This window comes from Necator americanus, chromosome II, assembly GCF_031761385.1.
Source record: "Necator americanus strain Aroian chromosome II, whole genome shotgun sequence".
Taxonomy (NCBI): Eukaryota; Metazoa; Nematoda; class Chromadorea; order Rhabditida; family Ancylostomatidae; genus Necator; species Necator americanus.
In genome coordinates, this window is record NC_087372.1 from 23,471,177 (window position 1) to 23,493,680 (window position 22,504).

The 22,504-nt window shown below is 42.9% G+C and overlaps 1 protein-coding gene across 1 annotated transcript; it reads right to left on the bottom strand.

Annotated features, from left to right (window-relative positions):
- Positions 1-1,873: 1,873 nt before the first annotated feature.
- On the bottom strand, positions 1,874-21,406 carry RB195_019175 (uncharacterized protein; the record flags this gene model as incomplete). The annotated part of the gene is made up of 13 exons (XM_064186915.1): positions 1,874-1,978; positions 2,533-2,624; positions 5,999-6,097; positions 6,157-6,259; positions 8,612-8,744; positions 11,334-11,418; positions 11,489-11,567; positions 15,158-15,293; positions 15,603-15,709; positions 16,437-16,481; positions 16,536-16,633; positions 18,082-18,168; positions 21,307-21,406. The coding sequence occupies 13 exons, from the start codon at positions 21,404-21,406 to the stop codon at positions 1,874-1,876; spliced, it is 1,269 nt and encodes a 422-aa protein (XP_064042796.1).
- Between the last annotated feature and the right edge of the window lie 1,098 nt (positions 21,407-22,504).

The window sequence follows — 22,504 nt, forward strand, 5'->3', positions numbered from 1 at the left end:
CGACGCTACTGGACTCGTGTCTCCTCTTTTTACCGCTGTACCAGGACCCCGCACCAATGCTATGCCGGGTGGGCCCGTCGCAACCCACTTTATAGCTTTTTGGCGCCGGCGCACCTATCCGACGCCGCGGGTCACGTCGCAATCCATTTTATAGCTTTTTGGCGCCGGCGCACCAACTCGACGCCGGTGGACCTGTTGCACCTCCTTTTTGGATTTTTTTCACACACATACATACATACATACACACAGACCTGACAGACTAAGCCAGTTATTACATAGCATGATCATGATATCATATTATATAATACGAGTTAATTATGTCACGTGTGTGTGTTTGTGTGTATGTCACGAAATTCGAAATTCGGTAAGAGAAGGTGACACGGGTCGGATTGGTGCGCCAGCGCCAGTTTGCTACAAAATGCATAGGATTGGTGGGAGGCGTGGTATAGCGGTAAAAGGAGGAGACACAGGCCCAGTGGCGTCGGATTCGTGCGCCAACGCCAGTTAGCTATAAAAGGGAGTGTGACGGGTCTCGCGTAGTCGGATAGGCGTCGTAGAGCGGTAAAAGAAGGTGACACGGGTCCAACGGCGTCGGATTGGTGCGCTGGCGCTAGATATCCATAAAATGGGGTGCGACGGGTCGCACGGCGTCGAGTTCCTGTGTCGTGGTGTAGAAGTATCGCACAGTAACTTCGTGTGCAAGTCACAAAAGCTATATGGGACGTTGCAAACGTTTCATAGTCGTATCCACTTTCCGCGTTGCTTTTCACCTCTACGACTCTTCCGTTCTTTAGAAAGTGGAAACACGAATGCTAAGTTCTGCTTATTTAGTAGCAAGCAGTTTACGTGATCTGATGTGGAGCGCTATCTTTATCAGTACGATGATGTCGTTCAGAACATTTCACGTGAAACATCTTTCTGTGATAACTGTTGGGGGAAACAAGAGGGAAACCTATACTTTGAGTAATGTTTCCAAGTCGTGTCTATATTATATTGGTATCGAAGGAGTGCTTAAAGGTGAAGTTAAAATGTTCTCCAAATGTAGAACTGAGGCGTTGACAAAGAAAACTGTGAATCTTTAGCCTAAATTTCTTTTAAAGGCATCACTCCACGAATCTGGAGTGGTACGGATTTCCGGTGCAGTATTCGTATACGGGATCGTAGATTGTTGAGAGAAGAGTGATTCCGTTCATTTCTTCCTAATTGCCGTAGAAAGCGGCCCGAAAGATACGGCTTCGAGCGTTCCGGCGCACTATTTTCCACAAGGAGTTCGATTGGAGCGCGACAGCCTTGTGCACGCGCGCATCTTCCGGACCATTTTTTATGGCAATTAGGAAGAAATGGACGGAATCACATCCTTCTTCATAACCTACTATCCCGCGTGTACAAATACTCCACCTGAAATCCGCACCACCTCATATTCGTGGTATGCTGCCTTTAAGAAAAAGAAGAAAACGTTGTTAGAAAAACACAATTCTAATTTTACAGAAAATGTCACTCCTATCAATTTATTCTCATTAGCGGTGGGTGGTGAGCGGAGCGAACACCACAGAAAGTCTGAAGTCCGTCTTTAGCCGGACGTTCAGACTGATATATATATATATATATATCTGCTTCTTTGGCTCCGGTAGTACACGTGAGAAATGAACACAATTTCATGTCATAAGTTATAATTTTTGTATTATTTTATTTGTATTTTTGAGAATCACGTGAAATTTATTAGTTGACTGGATGTTGATGAATCGGCGCGATAAATACAATACATACAATGCCACAATTTTTAAGTGAACAACATGCAGAAGTGAAGCAACGTTGAAGCGGTGATTCCGACACTCAAGCGATTCGTACGCGATGTCACGAACCCATCGGAATCCTAAAAGACGATCACAATCGCACCGATCACGTAAACGACCATGGTGATACAACTGGCAAGATTGTTGATGGCTGCATGGATCTGGAGCCAGTCAGCTGAAGCATCCTGAAAGTGGTTTGTTTCACGTTTACTGCAGTGCAGTGGGGGAATTGCAATTACAAATAACGGTTTTGATTTTGTTTTTGCATTTTAAACGAGCTCAATTTGTTTATGATTGTAGGTCCTATTCAAGTTTAAATCTAGTAGCAAAAGCTTTGGATGGTTATGATAAAACGGATTCGGTCATATGCAGAACGTAATGATTGGATACGATGCAGCAGTGTTTTGTGCTGTCACAACAGTGTTTTCACTTTGTAAATTTATTAATCTTCTCCATCCAAACCGATCTCTTTAAAATACTTTCCAATTCAAGCGACAAATTTCGTCCCTTTTGTCACCTTAGAGACAAAGTGAAAGAAAACCTACTCTATTTGCGAGAAATGAGAAATGTACGTATGTATTTACGGTTTTCTAAACAAAAAACATTGTCACCGTCCATTGAAACAAAGCAAAGAGTGACATCTTTTATTTCAGTCTTTGCTTTTTTAGTGTTTTCGAACACTAAGGACGCTAGAGGTTGAGATCGGCATAGCTTTTTAAGAAGGTAATGGTCTGCAAACCTTTGAAGATGTGCCGTCTGTGACAGGATCTTCCTCAGACCCACAACAAAGATTGGCGTTGAGGACTGAGGCGAGCAGCGTAAAGCGATGTGCTGGAAATAATTTATATAATAATACAAAAATACGACAGATAAGAGTGTTGCCGGTAGGCGGATGATTTCGGTAGAGTTACCGCCCCACAATCCAAGGTAAAACCGAGCAATTTCAATGGTAAATTCTTCATTTTGTCTTTGGGAGGCAACAGTTAAGACGAGACGAAGGTCAATTTTTCAAAAATCTAGCACTTCACCTTCCAGTAGTAGTAGTGATTTAACTTGACTTAAACGGCAGGCTGATGTCATCGCCTGACGCAATTACTCGCATCTTCGCCGAGGTGTGCCGTCCTTGAACATAGCTCTACCCAACCTTTTCGATCTTCTGCGAGAGCTTGCACAGAATCAATCCATTTATCGCTATTCCATATACGACGAAAATTTACCCTAAACTGCCTTCCCACACCCATTGTCCTCAGGTCCTCTTTCACCACCTCAGTCCAGAAGTTCCGTTTTCGGCCAGGTGGCCTCTTCCAGCTTGAATCCGACAGATTCCTCAAAACTTGTTGAAAAAACTCAAAATTCGATCTGCTGGTCTCCTCAATATATTTGATGTGACCAAAGAAGCGAGGACGATTTACTTTAGCCACTTCCATGGTGGTGCAAGATATTAATATCTCCTACTTGTCATCCCACGGTATTCGACATCAATTTCTCCATAAAGATCATCATTGTGGCATACCCTAGGATTGCGGATCGGTAGACTCGCAGCTTGACTTCGTTGGTGATGGGGGTCGACCACAATCATTTCTTTAAGAAGCTAAATGCAGAAGTGGCCTTAGCGCATCTATGCTGAATATCGTTCTCGTTTTTCTAGCTGCCGTTGTTCTTCAGCGTACAGTCCAGGTAACAGAACTCGTCGACGAGTTCTATTGGTTGTCAGTCCACCTTTCGATTCCCGCTCGAGTTCTCGAAGAGATCCACATCTGCTTACATTTATGAAGGCGTAGACGTAATCCATATACTGCAGCCCTTCGATACATGGTTGACAACATGTTGAAGTTTCGTAGTATTTTCCGCGAATTTAACAACATGGTCAGCGTTCTCGAGGCCGGTCAATGGGCGTCCTGATGGTGCTAGAACGATATCGGCAGGAAATGGATCTACTGTTCTTCGCATAATGTCGTCAGTGGCGAAATTGAACAGGAAGGGTCCTGCCACTGCCCTTGTCTTACTCCAGTTACCACCTCAAACGGTGTTGTACATCCAGCTGGTGTTCGAATTGCAGCAGTTATTCATTGAATCATGTAATCAAGCAAGCGAACGAACTTTCCTGGAACCCCATTGGAGCGCGTTGAAAAGACGGCTTCGATAGGGAGAGTCGAAAACGGCTTCAACGTCCAGAAGCGCTAATTGCATTGGCTTCGAATAACGTTGCCAGATTTCCGCTACTCTCCTAACGATGAACACCTGGTCAATCGTAGATCGGCTAGGACGAAAGCCAGCTTGCTCGCAGCGCATTATTTCTTCGCGATGTTTAATAAGTCGGTCCATGATAATCCGCTTTAAAACCTTGTACATAACACACAGCAGCGAGATACCTCGATAATTCCTGAGGTTCACAACGGATAACTTTTTGCGGAGGGGAATGATGACGGTATGTCCCCACAAGTCAGATATCCTTTCTTCTACCCTTATTGAACTTGTCATCTTGATCATGTCAACTCAACGATAATCTTTGTCAGTTCAGTTCCAGATGGAAGAAAATATTGCAGCATTTCTGCGCTAATTCCGTCGTCTCCACCAAATTTTCCTTTTTCTTCTTTTGGATACAGACCAAAACCTCCGTCTCGGTCGGTAGTTCTTCGTTAACCTCATATGTTGGCCTATGAACGTTCTCGAGTTTAGGAGGAGCTGACGGTGCTTGCCGGTTCAGCAAGGTCTTGAAGTGATCCTTCCAAATTGGAAGGATTCCTTCACCGACAGCCATTTCATTGGCAGTGTTTAGGACAGGAGAACATCTTTTCATTTTGCCGCTATACTATTTTAGTGAGGAATAGGCTTTCCGCGGGTTCTTGTCCTCCCACACCTTTTCACATTCCTTCGCTCTTGACGTCCACTCGTTATAGCGGTCTTGTTGGAGTTGACGACGCCACCTCCTCCTAAGACGATTTTCCTGGTTGAAGTCACCAGTGCTGCGCGCGACACATGCAGAATTGTACGTGGATTTTGTTTTGACAGATGCAAAGGCAAACTTCTTCCGCGGGAATAGAACCGGGAGCGTTTCTCTTGCAGCGTCCCCGATGCATTTCGTGAAGGAATCCACATCGCTAAGCTTCATCCTGGACCGTACTCCAACATGAATAGACACATGTTGGCAGAATTTTGTTCTGCATTCTTTCTTTCAGACCTGCCATGTCGATTTTCGGTTGAAAATGAACTCCTCGTTTTCTCTGGTGGAACCGTATCTTGAAGCTGAGAAGAACTGGACGGTAGTCAGAGTCGAACGCGACGTCCCAAATAGCTCTAGATTTTCGGATATCTGACTGAGGAATGTTCCTCGCCAGAACGTAGTCGAGCTGAAGTTTAAGAGACCTCATCTTCCGCTTACGCTGCTCTTCAGGCGTTAAAAGGGTTGATCCCTGCCGTGTGAGCTGATGGCATCGATGATTCCTCTTAAACGTGGAGGCGATGATGAAGCTCGTCTGTTCGCACAAGTCGACCAGACGGTCACTGTTGTCCGACGTGCGCTCCGCTGCATAATACCATTTTACTAGCACATCGGATTGCGGTTCGAGTCCCATCTTCGCATTTTCCTCGATTCCGACAATGACCACCTGCTGGCTTGGCATTTTAGACATCAACGCATTGAGTTCATCATAGAAGGCATCCTTACTGTTGCCCTCAGCGGTTTCCGTAGGTGCGTGAGCACTTACGATCCAGAGTTTACGTCATCTGCGATCCCGCAACCATAGAAAGGCGCATCTAGACGACGTTGAGCCAAATTCCTCCACCAGATTCTTGTAATCGTTCCTCACAGCTATCGCGCAGCCACCTACTTTGTTCTCGTCAGCATCGCCGCAGTGTATGGTGTAATTTTCGATGCTGATGACGGGCCAATCTCTCATGCATGTTTCTTGCTTGTTTCCTTCTAGTAGTATTAATGTAATAATTAGTATCTACAATCATACGAGATCGGGTTGAAACTTCATTAATGACACAACTAATTCAAACCTCACCTCATTGCTGGAATCTCTTTTTTTTTCCATACTAACAAAAACGATAATGTAGGGACGAGTGATATCCAAAAAGGGCTTATTTCGTATTAGAAAATCACCGCAACAAAAAATTACTTGGAACAATTTGAAAAATTAGGGAATATCAGCGATATTTAACCAATAAATATATAAATTTAATGCTCTAATCAGGCAAACCTGGAGGTACTTTGCGTTTGATTCGACTCATTGCAGCAATCAACACAGTGACGATCAAGCTGATTACCGTCACAGCTAGTGTGAACGCATAGAAAACATCTATAAAATTACGAATCAAGCTGAGATTGTGACAAAATGTGATTTTATATATGTCTCACAAATTTTCGGCACTGTTGATCCGAATCCCAGCTGAGGCGTTTTGTCAGCCATGAATTGGAAGCTCATAAATTGCAGCAATAGAGCGAACATTTTTACCTTGATCTGTAAATGGTAACTAACAGATGATGTGACATTTACCACGGCTGAATCAAATCCTTAGTTATCTTTATATTGATAAAAAGTCCAGCTCATATAAAATATGGGCGGGTATGACGCAGTCGGTAAGAGGTTCCGCTGTCGGCACGATCGAACGGAGGCTCGAATCCACTCCAGTGCTCACCAAGACTTTCATCTCACCGTGGTCGATAAATTGGTACCAGAGTTGTCTGGGAGGATAAAAACACTGACTTGACATATCGGCTAGCCCCAGCAAGTCATTGTATAGGCCAGTTACGCTCTCGTAAACCGCAAACGATTCTGAATTGAAATGAGCGTGGTGCCGATTCCCTAGTGGATTGATTCACTCCAGACACGTAGAAGGGCGTGAGAACTGCTTTAGTCCGTACAAGGTATTCACCTTTATGTGCACATTTTAGTCCTCTCAGCAGCCTTTTCATTTCACTTTTTATTCGAATGGGCTGAAGAAGAGACCGCATAAATGTTCAACCGCTCGCATCTAGACACGGCGCGTGCACAAGAGTGGCGTGTTGCAAGTGAAATCGTTGGAAAAAACGGCCTCTTCCACGCTTTTTTACGACGGTTAGAGAGAGATGAACGAAAACACCCCGGATCCCGAAATCTACAGTCTTATCTCTAGCTTTAGTGTGGATTCCCTTGCATCTTCAGATTCGTGGTATCCTACCCTTAAGTTCGTGTAATCGCTGTCTTACTGTACTTCGCGAAATACTTAGGGGTGAACTGAGAAGTCGATTATCAATGTGAAGCCAGAGCCTAGATTCTTTAGAGTCTTTATTGCAGCCAACGGTTCTTCTTCACATTCCATTTATCGTTTTTTTTTTTTGCTTTTTAACACGTCCTCTTTCTAAGAGGAAAGGAAAGAAGTATTAAATGGGGGGTGCTCTGAGTGGATTATGTGAAGCAGAGGGATTATGACGAGAAGTAGAAGATAAGACAACAGTAATTCTTCAAAATATCCTTCAGGTACCGGTTGTGTCGGCTTCTGTGGTCTTTCCTCATTAGGTACCCAATATGTGTCGAAAAACTGATCAAACAAATAGAAAATTGTTTTTTGTGCGAAGGCGAGCGGTCAAGTGAATATTTGTAATCTACATGCAGTTACACTCGGCGTGAAGTATTTTTTCGGGTTAGCGGTGAGCCCGCGTGCTGATCATCCTTCACAGAGATTGTAACTCCTCAGAACTGCTTTCTTTTTTCATAGAAAATATCCATGAAAAAGATTACCTAGAGTTAACAGAGTCATTTTCCGTGAGTTTTATCATTCGTTTTGCTGTTAGATGAGTCGGAAAAGCTAGCTAGAAGAAATTGACTTTTCCAATTTCTTCGTGTAACTGCGCACGACTAGCCTTATTCGCTGCATTTAAGCTCTTTTTGATCCGATTACATCTGGACCGCACCTAGTGAGAACGGTATGTCACATTCTCCTTACTGTGGATCGGATGTAAAAGAAAAAAGCAAATAGTTGCAAAATTCACCGAACTTCTGTAAGGTTTTATGAGTAATTCTTCGTATATTCTTATTCAACTAGATTTCTCTGCTGCCCTACTTCAAACTTGAAAGGACGATTACTGTGGTTTGTTTGCTCTTAGTTTTTACATGTCTCTATTCATACATCCTAAGCCACCGTCACTATTTCAACATACTACGCCGTGCTTACATGACGCTAGAAATTCAGTCCATTGATTACGGAAGACCTTACTGAAGAATTAGCAATTTCTTTACTTTAACACCGAACATCTTCTTGTCGCATTTGATTATAGTAGCTTTATCTATCGGGTTCTCAGCTTAGGTAGGCATTGACACCCACCTTCTCACCCGTCGTTGGAGGAAATGATGGAGTCGTCGATAGGCTCCTTGGAGCTCTTGTTCATTTGTTTCGGGTTTTCGCTCTTTTTTCCGTAACTTTGCATTAAATAGGATCACTTCTCGACCATAATCGAAAAAATCCGTTCTAGCGTTTATCGACGTCATCGTTGCGTTGATCAGTGGGTGCACGGGAGCAAGGAGCCAAGTAGCCGTCGCCGCCAAGGACGTAAAGCGTCGACCGATCCAAAACGGCTGTATATGGGTATTTGAATTCGTACAACCCAGGAAATGAACTGCAGAGGAATATACAGAATGATTGAACAGTCAGTCAAACCAGCTGGAAAGTTAACATTCGTTTACAGATTATCGAAGGCTTATCCTACAAAGCAAAATCTTGTGGGTTAAACAAAGAGGGAACATTTGAAGCCTTGTCATCATGTGACGATTTTTTCGTATCTATCCTTTTTCACATGAACATCAAAATAACAGAACTCTGGAAGATGCTCTAACCTGTTGGTCAAATTTTCCAAAGAAAGGGGCGATTAGGAGCAAAAGTGCTGATATTAAAACGGGCAGAGTGAGTTCAACGGCTAAGGTTGTCGATCTACGTCTTGCCGTCACACAGACCTCCAGCGAATCGGCCCTGGAAGAGGAGGTTGATAAGAAGCAGGAATGTTCTGACTTTGCGAGTATTTTGGATGCACTGAAACAATTCAAAGCATTCCGCTATTTTGAAACAGGAAAGAAGTAAACTGTCTCCGCACACTTTTTGTTTTGGAGGGGAAATTTCATTCGAAATAACAACCGGATGTCAAAACAAGTGCAAGCCCCAAGAAACTCAGTAATTTGGATACCTGATATCCCGAATTTTTCAGAATAGTACTTCAGTCCGTTTGTTTTGTTTATTCACAGTTTTATTATATTTACTTTTTGTTCATATACGTTTCACTACAACTAGTTTTCTAAGAATTTATTTTCCTTTTTATACACTCCCACAGTTTCTTCGCGATTTTTCGGCGTAACTTTGAGTGAAGTAAATATACACATGATCTAAATCTAGGTGTAGTCGGACAAAACGAAACGAAGCACGGTGCAGTTGCGCAAGCGGGAACGAGGAGTGTGAACCATCGGCTGGGATCAGGGTGGCCCGTCGCCAGTTGCAGTGATGTGTGGTGCTAGCAGGGCCCCCTCTACGCTTCATGAAGCCGCTTTGAGCCCAGTTGCTTACGCAACTTCACCGAGATTCAGCTCATTTTGACCCGACTATAGTATAGCTAGCAATTCATCATTTCTTGTGTATTGGAGCTAATCTCATCTTGTAAGATCTCTGGAATTATATCTTTACATTCTACATGTAAACCACATTTTGAAAGTTTTATTAAAGAATTAAATAAGTGAATGTAAAGTTGAGTTTTGGAATCCGCGGTCTGAGAAACCGTGGATCCCAAAACTCAACTTTACATTCACTTATTTAACGCCCAAACAATTTTCCCCCCTTTGCAGGATCTTCTCTTAGTTTCAGGGTATCCAAGCGGACGCGTCGGCTAACGCATGACCTTTTTTTTTGTCTTCCTCTCACAATACGAAGAAGATCCAATATTTCCAGTTATAAAAGCGGTCGCCGCTGTCATAGTATCCAATTCTTCAATGTTATACTAAATTTTCACACGAATATATAATTTCATTATATGGAAAATATATCGAAGAATATTATATCGGGAATTGAGTGTGGCCGCAGAGACTCCAACATTGACAGCTTCGTGATACGGAAACCACAGAGAAACTTAGAGTTTGGGTTGTACACTGCGGAAACGACCGTGGCTCCGCTCATCGTCGCAAAAAACGGGGCGAGGCGTCCTTCCTTACGAAATGAATTGCAACGCGCTACCTACCACGCTACCACGCTCCGCGCCCAAAAACGAGCGTTCCAAAATCCTCCTAATCAAATGAAACCAATCAATAGGTAGGTAGCCAGTGAGGGGACCGGAGCGTGTACATGGTTGCACGTTCTAACGCAACACGCTCCTACGCTTTTCTCAGGATGACTAAGAGGTATTGGGCAGATCCATGCAATCTACGCCCAAACCCCACATTTCCCTGGGATATCCATACTGCGTCACTTTCTTGAAGCGCCGCCCTTAAGTTAAGGCCAGAGAGACACTGATGTTGGTACTCTTCAAATGACTTCATAGCTCCAAAAAAACTTCGCACTGACTATCACAAGTACACGAGTTGCGAAACGTATGGGTAAAGGCGATGACGCTATCACTTTCGAATCGGTTATTACCACACCCCAACAGTATGTGCTATCTGTGCAGGACATCGTTATGTAAGCTGCTATGTAAGCTGGTCTAGCCCCTCCCTATCCTGAGGGTCAATTACTTGACCTCTATCGCTTTTTTCCAGAGCCTTTTCAAGCAATTGCTTGCAGCTGAAATGCCCACTGGCAGCGAAGACTGATCTGCTGCTTCATAGGACACTGATATAATAGCACACATTCTACTGCTCATGTTTTCTAATTATACATTGCTTGGCATTGAAGTCCAAGGAGACAAAACGGTATTGATGTCTGATCCATGTTTGTATGGTCACTGGATGGCCTATTTTTGTAGCTGAGCGCATTTCCAAAGAAGTTCTTCGTTGTAAAAGAAACTATTTACAAAATCAGCTTCGAGAAGCACGTTTTGTGTGGCTCAATCAAGTCTGCGTGTCACAGCCATAGGTGCGAAATACTGATTCTTGGTTCAAAAGAAAGAAAACTGCGCCAATGAGAAGAATATGAGAATTTGAAGACAAACACCCACCAAATCAAAAAGATGGTGTTGTTATTTCGAAAGAAAGAATCTAGCTTATGCGCTGAACACGTACCCACCGAAATTCTCCAATGTCGTGTTGAAATTCATCCTATAGGCTTGCTATGCAGATCCACCAAAAAAAAAACTCCAAGATTTGATCTAGCTTGTATCATCGGTAGAACAACTTCACTCAGAAGTCACTACAAAGTGTTGCGACTAAATCCCGTTTGTCTGTTCGGAAGCAAATAAATCAAAGCCGGACTCTGTAGTCGCCCACATGCTCTCCTCCAGAACTGAACAATTTGGTGATCAAATAAGTCTCCCCTTCTTATTATTGAGGAGAACTACTCCGAAAAAGTCCGCGCTAGCGCTCTGAACGTTTGCGAAAATGACTCAGTTTATATGACACTCATTCCGAATCTTCAGGTAAGACCCACTTGTTGTCTCCTTCCTGTGTACTCTTCTTCACCCATGAGTTCTCAATATGCCAGTTCGTCTTCAGCTGCGAGATATCCAGGTGTTCTAAGTGTAAACAACTGAGTATTGCTATTGTTTTGTATATTGTATGTATATATTGAATTGTCTCACTAACCGTCTTCGTTCTCCAAGTAGAATTTAATATACCGCTTGTAGAGAGTCGACTGGAGATTGAAACAACAGTGTTTAATGTCCTAAAGGGCAAAATGTACAGCATTATATGCGTACTAGGAACTTCTGAATGTACTGTGGTTGTTTCCTTTACAAAGGTTCTTATTCCCCTAACTTCAAGTCGATAATACTGCCGAAATGTAAGTGAAGAATCAATTTACGCCGAGGCACATCATTTTAATGTAGTCGTCGACCCTGAATCAGGGCCGGATGCGAAGGTGAGCAATTAAAAATTAGTCATCCTGCCTGCTGCACCTCAAAGGCGACGTTCAAGGGGATGTTTGTTCGGTTCTTTGCACCACTAAAGTATTTGCGTATAAGAGCGAAGGCATGAAACAATTTTATAAATGCAGAACTTAGATAGCTCGTAAGAACCAGAAGTGATAACTTAGAGACGATTCTTTGAGCGAGTGATGAAATAAAACATTCAAATTGAATTTCATAATTCGTACAGGTGTAAAGAGCTGCTCTGTCAGGTAAGCTGATCATCTGTGCTGCAGTTTCGCTGAGATTCTTACGTCACAGCGTCTTCAACCTCGGCGTTTGCCACGTTTACCGACGGATCCGCTTTTCTGGATAGATGACACCATTTCGATCGCGGTGTTGTACTTGCTCAAAGTAGACGCCAGCTAGCTTCATGTCAGCATAAATCATACCAACACTGTTTTGGTCATCCATCCCCTTGGTCATTTTTTGTGAGTACATCTAGGTCTATGCCGATCTTACAAAGATCTATGCCGATCTTACACCCCGTAGGACATCACCACACTTTAGGAGGCGAGTTTCACGCATTTCCTCTACTGTGGGGGCCGCACCCCCAGAATCTGCCGACATCATGTTTACGGATGTGATTAACACGAGCGACACCAGTCGTCCCGTCAAGCATCCTAATTTAATTCATTTTGAGACAACGTTCTACTTCGTTGATTGAGGGTCAACACTCGGAGCCGTTGAGTACTACACGTCGACTGTTGGTCTGACTTATGTCAAGAGGATGCCGGAGCTTCAGCCATGTAGCGTTTAGTCGAGCGGTAATCTCACGTTCAAGGCTGCTTTCGGATGCGATCATTGTCGAACCGAGATGCTACATATTCGGCCTTTTTGGCGTTGAGACGTAGCACAAACCCTCCTAGCTTAAAGGGTCACAATCGTGTTAGCTGCCGTTCTTCTTTGTCCTGAAACGTCAGCATGACGTCGTCAGTGAGAGTAGCCTCCATAGTGCAGGCACCAATAGGTTTCCGGACGATTTTGGAGAGCATTAGTGAGAGGACTGAGCCCTGATGCAGGCCAACAGAGGTGGGAAATTTCGCCGACGTTCTTATAGCTAGAAGAAGATTTGGACGCATCTGATGAGCTTTCCTGCTAACGCATGTTACGTAAAGTGTTCCACATTACTCCATTCAAAACGCTGTCGAATGCTTTCTCCTAGTCGAAGAATGCGAGATGCACCGGTTTTTGATAAACAATCAGAAGAGTGTATGGCGTCAATGGTGGTGCAGTTTGTGACGAAAGGGCATTGGTTAATGGGTAGATAGACAACATCTCGAATCCTGCGGTTGGTAACGCGTTCAAAGACCCTCATACAGTGAGACAGCAGTCTATTCACCCTGTAATTAAAGCGCTAAACTAGAGATTATTTATCTTCTTCCAGATGGGTACTGTCAAGCTTCGCTGCCAGGCGATAAGCGTCTTCGTTTTTTCCAGAAACCATGCACGCCGGAATTCCAATTCCAGGACTGTCACACTTCTGTCCGCACATCGTTTGGGTCTGTCACCTTCTCTGTCTTCATTTGTCTGAGAAGCGGTTCGTCAATAGTTATTTGCTGAACTGGTCCATACGTAGGCGGAGGCATGGGAAGTTCTGGGTGAGGGAACTTTTCTGTTAACCTGCTCTCGAAGTGGTTGCTCTACCGCCTCAGCTCCTTTTTCTGGCCCACCTGAAGGCTTCAATTCTCGTCGTTGAAACCATAGAACTATCAGACTTCTCGGTCTGACGATGGCGATATTTCGCCAGTTGGTGGAGAAGTCGCGTAGCGTCCTCTCATGGAAATCACCATGCTAGGCAGATTATTTTACGGCCACCACTTTCTTTGCATAATTTCTTGCTTTTCTGTAATTTGTCCGATTTTGCTGCGTCTTAATATTCAGAAAAGCGTGGTAGAGGCGCTTTTTCTCAAGAACCTTCGTTTTTACTTCCTCCATCCGTAGCAAAGACTGCTCTTGCATCTTCCAACGATAAGGCTGTTGAACTGATCTCTGTGCGGGTTGCTTCGATCATCCCATGGTTTGCGAGCCGCCATGTATTTTCGACGTTCTTAACGGGTGGCAGTTGGATGCGCGAAGGGACTTCGGTTTCTTTCTCCTTCAGCTCCCAACGCTTATTTCATGGGTGTCCACATCGACTATCGCGGTTCTGTTATAAAGGCGAGATTTTGATTGAGAAGATAACCGGACGATGCTGAATTATAAAAGTTTCATGATGTATGTCCTTTGCATTCGTAACCAACTTTTGATAGCGATGTACATATTATGAGCACGAAGTCAGTTTGCGTCCTAGCGCTGCCATAGTAGGACTAATTTTGGGAGGTTGTTACCTTTAGAGCTTCGGGATTGCGATCACGGAATCAACAGCAAACGCAAAATTGCACTCGCCATCTTAGTCTCGTGTTCCATGTTCTACCCTTTGTCGCTCTGATATGCCAACTATAATAACTATAATAATCCAATTGTAATGATGCCCTCTAGTGGTACAACTCTTCTCCTACATCTCATCGTACAACTGTGGGAACTTGTCCTTAATCTCATTCTAGCAGCTGAAGACGTAGGTCGAAAAGAAGTGAAATCGTCGTTCACCAATCTGAATTGCTGCCCTGACAAGACAGTCGTTGAAGCACTAGACAACTGTGATTTCGTCTCGGAAGCGCTGAGAGATAATTGTGTCTACCCCGTTTCTGGTGTTTGGTTTACCGTTGTAGATGACTTTGAAGCCATGTTCGATGCCTGCGTTGCTACCAGACCATCTTGTTTCCTGCACCGCAGATGTTAATCCTGTATCGCTGCAGTACGGCTGTTAGTTCATACGAGCATCCCATCAACCTTCTATGTTGATATGTTGGTTTTGGCAACTGGGTTTTTTGGTGGGACTGTAGGTTGTGAGAATGTAGAATGCGCCTAGTTATCCCATCAAGGCGCCCTATATGAAACATCCCGGACTCGCTCCTATCTTTTGCGCTCACCGAACTCTATGCATGGGCGTTGATTCTTGGGTACGTCCTAGCTTTCATTTTAATTCCTTTGGTTTCACTCAACGAAATGAATGTCAACGAGCTTTGGCTCGCCCGATCTGTCACGCGGACCTGACGCAGGTTTTCGATTTTACCAACGCGAGGTTGTGGAAGGCTCAATTACCCTCGGTCGAACCCTTCGCGCAGCACAGCGCTTTAGACCACCACACCGCTCTGGTTCTGAACAACTGTTTATTGCTTACTAAAGGGGTGAAGCGAATACAGAGGAATTGCAAGACCACTTCCTTTAATGCTGAGCAATGTTGCGTGTCAAATTCATTCGCAATCATCGAAAGAAGTCCCAAGCGAAATCAAACTAACGAACTTACGCTTGGGTACTCCGTATAGTCAATCTCGCAATGGGCTTGGATCCGGAACTCAAGTCGGCCGGTAACATTACCATTGTTGTTTGTGCTCAGAGATTGAAATGTGACGTAGTCCGAGGATTGCTGTCCAGTTTGGTGCCTGCAGAAGTGTTGCTAGATTTCGAAAGCGTTTTGAAGACCAGCTAGTATAATTATAACTAAACTTAGCGCTTCTGTCAGAACGAATACTGAGCAGCCAGGGGAACAAATCGGCCACTCTTTTTCGTGCATGTTATCCTGTTACTGAGCAGTAACGTGGCTGTCTGCTTTTCTACCTGGCTGCTCAGAAACGCTCAGCCATATGCGAAAAGTGAACTCTATCCATAGAGACGCATGTTATACGACGCATGTGTCTCTATATGTTATATATACAAGGAGAGATATAAATAAATACCAAGGTAGCACGCACTTATCTGAGTTAATATCTGGCACCCACAGACGTCCAAATGACTTGATGGTCAGCGTGTCGGTTTTCCATTCGGAAGGGTCCCAGCGAAGGCGACGATCTTTCCATGACTAGAATAAAATTTTTAGCTAATCTAAGATCTGATCTAAGAGGATGTAAATTAGGAACATATACCCATGTGTTTACAAGAATTTTACTCAGCATATAAACTAGTGAATAGAATTTCAAAGCTTAGCTGATGAGTAGATTGTGACCGAATTCACGATGACCTGTAGGTGAGTTGCTCTTCTAATGTTGAAGAAGAACATTGTTTTTCGCTCAAAAAATAGAGATATTTGAAGCATGTACATGCTTACGTCTAATCAGTGCTGATCAAAAAAGTTTCCGCTCAGTTTTTGCTATTTGGAGAATGTGCCTGAAAAGTGCTGTTGTCAATGTGCGGTCTGTATCGATTTCAGCACTGAATGCTGTAAAATTCCGGTTCGACGTGCGCTGCTTTTTCATCATTTCGCACCTTTCTTGCAAAGATCAAGGGTTTTACTGAGAGGAATCGAGGCTCGTTCAATCGAACCGCGGTCCCTTTCCCGAGTCGTGGTGGTCGTAGTTTTTTCCCTGCGGTCAGCGGATAGCGATTGTATGCTCAGCTCCTTAGCAACTCGTGTGTCCACTCTTTGCTTCTTTATTCCTCTCTGCGTGTCTATTTGTTTGACAACCACTCTATTCCCTATGCACAACACCACTAGCATTAAGCGATCTCATGCTTACGTACATAACTTAGTAGAAATAAGAGTTGCATGTGTTTTTTTACTGTAGGGTTAGAAAAGAGGCTGAACTTACCAGCTTCAGGTATCCGTTGATGTTCATTTCCTTGAAGACCTCGTTCTGCAATACATCGAGATAACAGGCTGCGGTATCAATGTGGTCTTGCTCACCTACCATCCACATTTGTCTCACACCAGCGTGGAGAACCTGTACATCCAGTATTTCACCTGCAGCGACAGTTGGAGGTAGCAGCATGAGCGCGTTGCTCTTGCCTGCAATGACGTTGTTCTCAGTGCAAAAATAGGATTGAAGCACTATTAATATAAACTATCTAGTCGCTCGAGTTGTATAGGGATACTCAGTGATAAGAGATTAGTTGGTTGAACCAAATTTTTGGAAGGAAGAAGAGAAACAAGAACTTTTAATTTGTTTAGTTCATTTAGTTAGGTGCCCGTATATTCGAACGTCGAAAGTTGTTGACATTCTAGACAGTCAGACGTTACAACCAACATTTGCGTCCAACGTAAACATGACAAAATCTGTGGACTTCTTCCAAAAGTGAAACGATCTATCATTTCATCCTTCATAGAGGCGGAAATAACGGTTGGTAAGCAGTGGAGGCTGTAGTGAGTGAACAAGAACTTTGTTTCTCTTCTCTTGAAAGTAGATCCATAATGTCATGCGGGTTGGTCTAGTAGTCGAGATTCTTCGAGTGCTGATTAATCCCGTCCCCATTTTTTGTCCATTCGTACTTGAGGTACAGCAGTGCGACAACGATTTGCTGTGCTGAGAGCGAGATGAGTCGTTCAGCTAACGCTTGCACAAAAAGTAGGCGCTGTCCTTTCTCTTGCGCATCATTGCATTGGAAATGTCTTAGTTCTGACGAAACCTAGAGGAATACACAAGTACTCACTAACATTCCTCTTTAATTACCTTGTGCAAAGCTGAACCTTGAAAATTCATGGGGTCCAGAGGTTTCCACAGAGAAAAGTGAATTTTTCCTTTTTTTATGCATTGTCTTCGTGCAGCTCCAGAACTTCGAGTACTTTACTGCCTATATTTAACTGAAATGAGTGTTAGCAGTGTATCCGGCTTCATTACTTATTTCACAGTGAACTTCTCGTGATTTTTGGAAATGAAGGAATTCTGGTGGGTTATTTGGTTTTCTGGCTTCACGGCGCCCGTCTCTATGTCCGAAATTCTCAAACTGCAGCGCCAATGTGTAGTGCTTACCACAGTAAATTGCCTATGTAACAGTTTGTGATTTAAAGTGCCTGGAAGAGATCCTTTATAAGTTGCAAAAAATTTCAGGAAGGGACTTTGAAAACACGTTCAAAAGATATTACACAATGCATTCTTAATTTGAAAGATCAACTCCTTTATTACTAACTCAAGAATTTCGATTGTAATAGTAGAAATTTTAATTCTAGAATTTTGTAATCTATTCGTATTTAAAGATCTAACATGGTGCAATCAAGCGTTACAAACGCAGTAAACAAGCATGTTTCGTCTCTTCTTCACCTAAAGGAGTTGTTCTGAAGCATGAAAGGGTCTTTTGGAATGCACCTTAGCAATAAGAGAATCACAACACAATCATAACGATGTCGTAGATATTAGGAGATCACATCTTGCTGCATCAGTGGGTTTAACCACGAGAAAAATGAAAAAGGAACGAAAACGCAATTCTATACAACCATTGTAGGCGCATGCCAAATTTTACCTTGCATTTGATCTGCATCTTTCGTAAGCTTGTAGAAGAGACATTCTTCGAGAACCTGATATTTGTGGTGAGCAACGTCGGAGATGTCTGCAAAAGTACTGTTAGTTAAGAGTTCACTCTCCAGAAAAAGCCACAGATTGCTTCTCTTCATAAATTTTTCGTTGATAATATTTGAATTCTTTTTGAATGGAGGAATTGCCTCAAGCGGCAGAAAAAAAGCTTGGAGTGACTACATAGGCTGATTGCTGAAGTACCTGCCCTCTTTTAATTTTTGTTGCTGTACACCCTGAAGAAAGAAATATTCCGATGTGTAACACGGTCCCCTATTCTAGCCAAATTAAACAACTAAAACTTCTTCAAGATATTCTCTTGATTCGCACCAAGTATTGATTCAGTTCTTTTCTCCCTTCAAAATTAAGCAGCTCTGTTCCTTAGTTCTATTAGATTAGAACGCGCGGACTTTTTCCGTCTTATGAGCAAACGCCCACTGAAATTTCCCTGCTAAAGACAAATTTTTAAAATTGGGTTCTCCTCCTTATATTCAGCGATAGGTATGAAGCTTGTGATCAGGGCAAAAACGCAAGACTTCTATGGATCGGGACAGGTCAGGAGAATAATTCAGGGTAGTTTGTCCGAATCAGCTCCTTACGTTCGTATAAATGCTGAAATAAAAGAGCATGAATGATGAACCTACTCAATGAAGCAACTTAGTATCTGTGCGAGTTGTGTTCGGTTTTTTTCGTATTTTCATTTTAGCACATACAGGTGCAATAAATTGTTTCGTTGGAGAAAATGATTAGTCTTGTGATCAGTTCTATCTGAGGGGTCGTGGATACTGTCCCCTGAGTCGTTGTGATACTCACAAGCGATGTCTCGAAGGATGTCTACCATCCAACATCCCGACAACACTAATTTCCCCGAACGCTGCTTTAACGTAGTTCATTTTGCATCCAAGTTCTGAAGACTACTAATTGGGGATCTGGCTGGTAATGATATTTGAAGATTTGTGAAAACTGAAAACGTAGAAGTGCGCACAACTTGTTTTTCGTGGATTTCTTGTCTGCCTCAACTTATTTAGCTGATATGTGTTCTTAATTATGACCAAATCTGCACCAGAATTCTCCTTTTGTTCACAGTAACAGGTAGTACGGTATTGATGGAATACTGATATTAACAGCAGTCTTCGGTACAAATGTACTAGTAGCAACATAAGACCACTACTAGTACATTTGTATAGCGACCGCTGTTAATATATGTATTCCATCAGTTATAACGGCGATCGAATAAAACACATGGGGCTTGTAGGTCAAAAATACATGCCAGAGACGAATTCCCATACGTGCTTTCTAGCATTTATGTTATATTCCCTACTTATTTTTGACCCCTTTTTGACCCTCAGGATCCAATAACCTAACCTTAGAACAACAATTGATGTAGTCTCGGTAAAGATGGTCTCTAGCAGTCGAATAAAAAGACATTTGCGGAGGGTCATGAGGCTATGAGCTCTGAGTCCGTGAGAATCGCATGAAATCCAACTGGTTTCACTCAGTTCGTACGAGTTTGCGGCACTCACGCGTGAATTAGATCGGAGGGTCAGTTGAATAACCTCTAAAAGTATTAGATGAATCATAGAAAGAGTAGATTTCTGAATGGGCCCCTTCTGTTGGTTTTCTGGAATGTTCCAACGATGTTTTTGATTTTGTGTCCATATTTTGTCTACAAATAACGTAAGCTGCAAGATCACCCAGGGACCCCCACTCGATTGCGGAGGTCGCTCGATGGTTTTTACATTGCGCAACCTATTTTGAAAGGACATAATTGTAGGCATTGCGCACCATGGTGTGTAGACAGACCTCGGAGGTCTCACAGAGGTCGATGCAATAATTCGCGCTCAGCTTTGTGTGACAAAGACGAGCGCTCATCGTATCTGACTGCTCTACAATCAGTGGTGGTCTAAGACTAAACACAGTAATGAGGTGAACAACAAATTACACTAACTTCGAACATTTCTTAGAACACTATTTCTTCTGTGAAAAGCAATCGCTGCAGATGTGACAATGATATAGCATCTATATTAGATGTAGCGATATGAAATTATAGGAATTCTAGAAGAACAAAAGAACCCTTCTCCTTACAGAATCAGAAGAGCGCAATGTCGCTCATAAGCGACCTTTGCAATTCTTACTGAAAGAAATGATTACAAGAAAGTGGAGTGGAACTGCATAAAGTCGTTCCTTCGCTCAATGCGCTCAAGAGTAAGGAAAACGATCACTTCAAAAGAGTTGAACAAGTTTGGCCACTTTTTACTGCAAATTCTGATATTTGCTGCTAATTTCGGAAGGAGAAACAATTTGCGCAAAAAAAAATTGTTTGACAGACGAACGAGTCACAAATGACAAATTATGTTTGAAACAAGAGGGAAACGCCGGAAAAATGTACGTTTAACGAATAATCTGCTAAGGACTACGAAGTTCTAACATAATGTTTTGTAAAGTCATTCATTTTCTGTCTATTCGTCGTAAAATGCAACCATATCTAAACATTTCAGTCTCAGCACCAACTGAACGTTTATAAGTTTCTTATAGTAGGTTTTTGTAAAGGAAACGCAGGTTGCCCGTGAACTTTTTAAGTGCATCCCACGTTGTCAGTCGCTTTTCTGGACCATACAGGATGAAAAAAGAATTGCAAAAAAAAAACCGATGTGACAGTGACTTGTATATATATTTATATATATTTATGTATATACTTATATTAGACCTAATAATAACAATCCCACTGATGATTTGCCAGAGGTATAAAGATAAGAGGGAACATCTTGTGCCGCCATTTTCATAAATTAGAGAATTCTATGTGAGTTTAGAGTTTAGTAGTTTCGTTTCTTAGGTCCTAAATGAACAGACTATTATATTAACGCTGATGTTCTCTGACGTTTCGTTACCGGATGTGATTTATGCCTGTGATACCTAGAAAAAGAATCCCTACTAAACTAAGCAGATAATGAATAGCAGGAGTGAGAAATGTTCGAACTCTTGCAGTGCGAATTTCAGCGACCATAGTAGAAACTTTCTAGTAGAAATCCTTTTATGACCTACTCGTATCTGCTTAGGCGTTTTGTCATCTACAGTACCGCTGCTTCTAGATTTCTGCTCAAAAAAAGGCGCAGTATAATAAGAGGTCCTCCGACATAACTGCTTCTCAATGAAATGGTTGCACGACATTACATACCTGTCACGTTACTCTTCCATTTACAATCAGTATCATAGGAACGTACTGTTGCGACGATCAGGAGCAGTAAGGTGAGCAGGAGTCGAGTGCGCGCCAACATGCCGCGCTAGTGACTGCAGAAGCACCGCCCCCAACCTATGAGAGCGTGTGAGGAGTCGTGTGTACGTCCTGGGAACAAAGGGGTATAGTCGCTCGGGAAAGTAGGGTCCACTTGTAGCTGAGGCTTACTCGGGCTAGTCGGACGGACTGCACTGTTAGCGCACTTGAGCGGTGACGTCACGTCGGTCTTTGTCTCAGCGAAAATCTGAGCAAAAACAGAGGAAATCCTTCGAGGATTCGCTGTAGGGGAAGCAATGTCACCTATCAAAAGAAGCCACTCACGTCAGTCATCGGACGATTTCACTACTTGCAGACAGCGGTGCACCTACAGCTGCACTTTTCTTTCTTGCGTGTTCCTCTTAAGATTTCCTGTTTTCCTTTTATCGGAACTGCAATAATTGGTTCAAAGTACAGTGTATTTCTGAGCAGAAAATCGAAATGCAATCCTTAGCGTACGATGTGTTTTTGAGTGGTCTGTACAGCCAACTGGGATACTTCTAGCAGAGAGAATAAGCACACGCTATGCTATAGATTCTAGATTCATCCAGTTGTGCAGCACAGCTGGAATCTACTGCGATGCCTTCTAAATGTTTTCAAATTACACTTTTTGCTCAAGCGCTAAAACTTGCGCTAGCCAAAACGAGTTATTACCCATTTCCAATAGATGTGTCCAAGTTTTTGCATCTGCGTGGCTAGCCATTAAACAGCCGTTGAGTGCGAGCGTGATGCTCTTCTCTAGCATTGTCCGACAGGTATTGCTACTACAGGAATGACAATACATTTCTCGCTATGGAAAACACATATAATGAGTGCGAGTGTCAGTCATCCTTCCTCCCACATGAAAAAGGTCTAAGCGACAAAGCCGACTGGAGGTTGTAGAAAAACCTTGCGGAACCAGTTGCTCGTCTATTACTTTCCTTCGTTCTGTTTGCTTTCGAGTATGTGAAGATGTTCATCTTCTCGACTATTCGGGAAAGAATTGTGCTGGTTCTCAAATCTGTACTTGGAGAGAGAAAGACTCATTTCCTAGTAAAATATGATAGTGGATCAGGTTACTTCTCTGCAAGATCGACTTTTTAGTTGAAGTTTGTAATGCCTG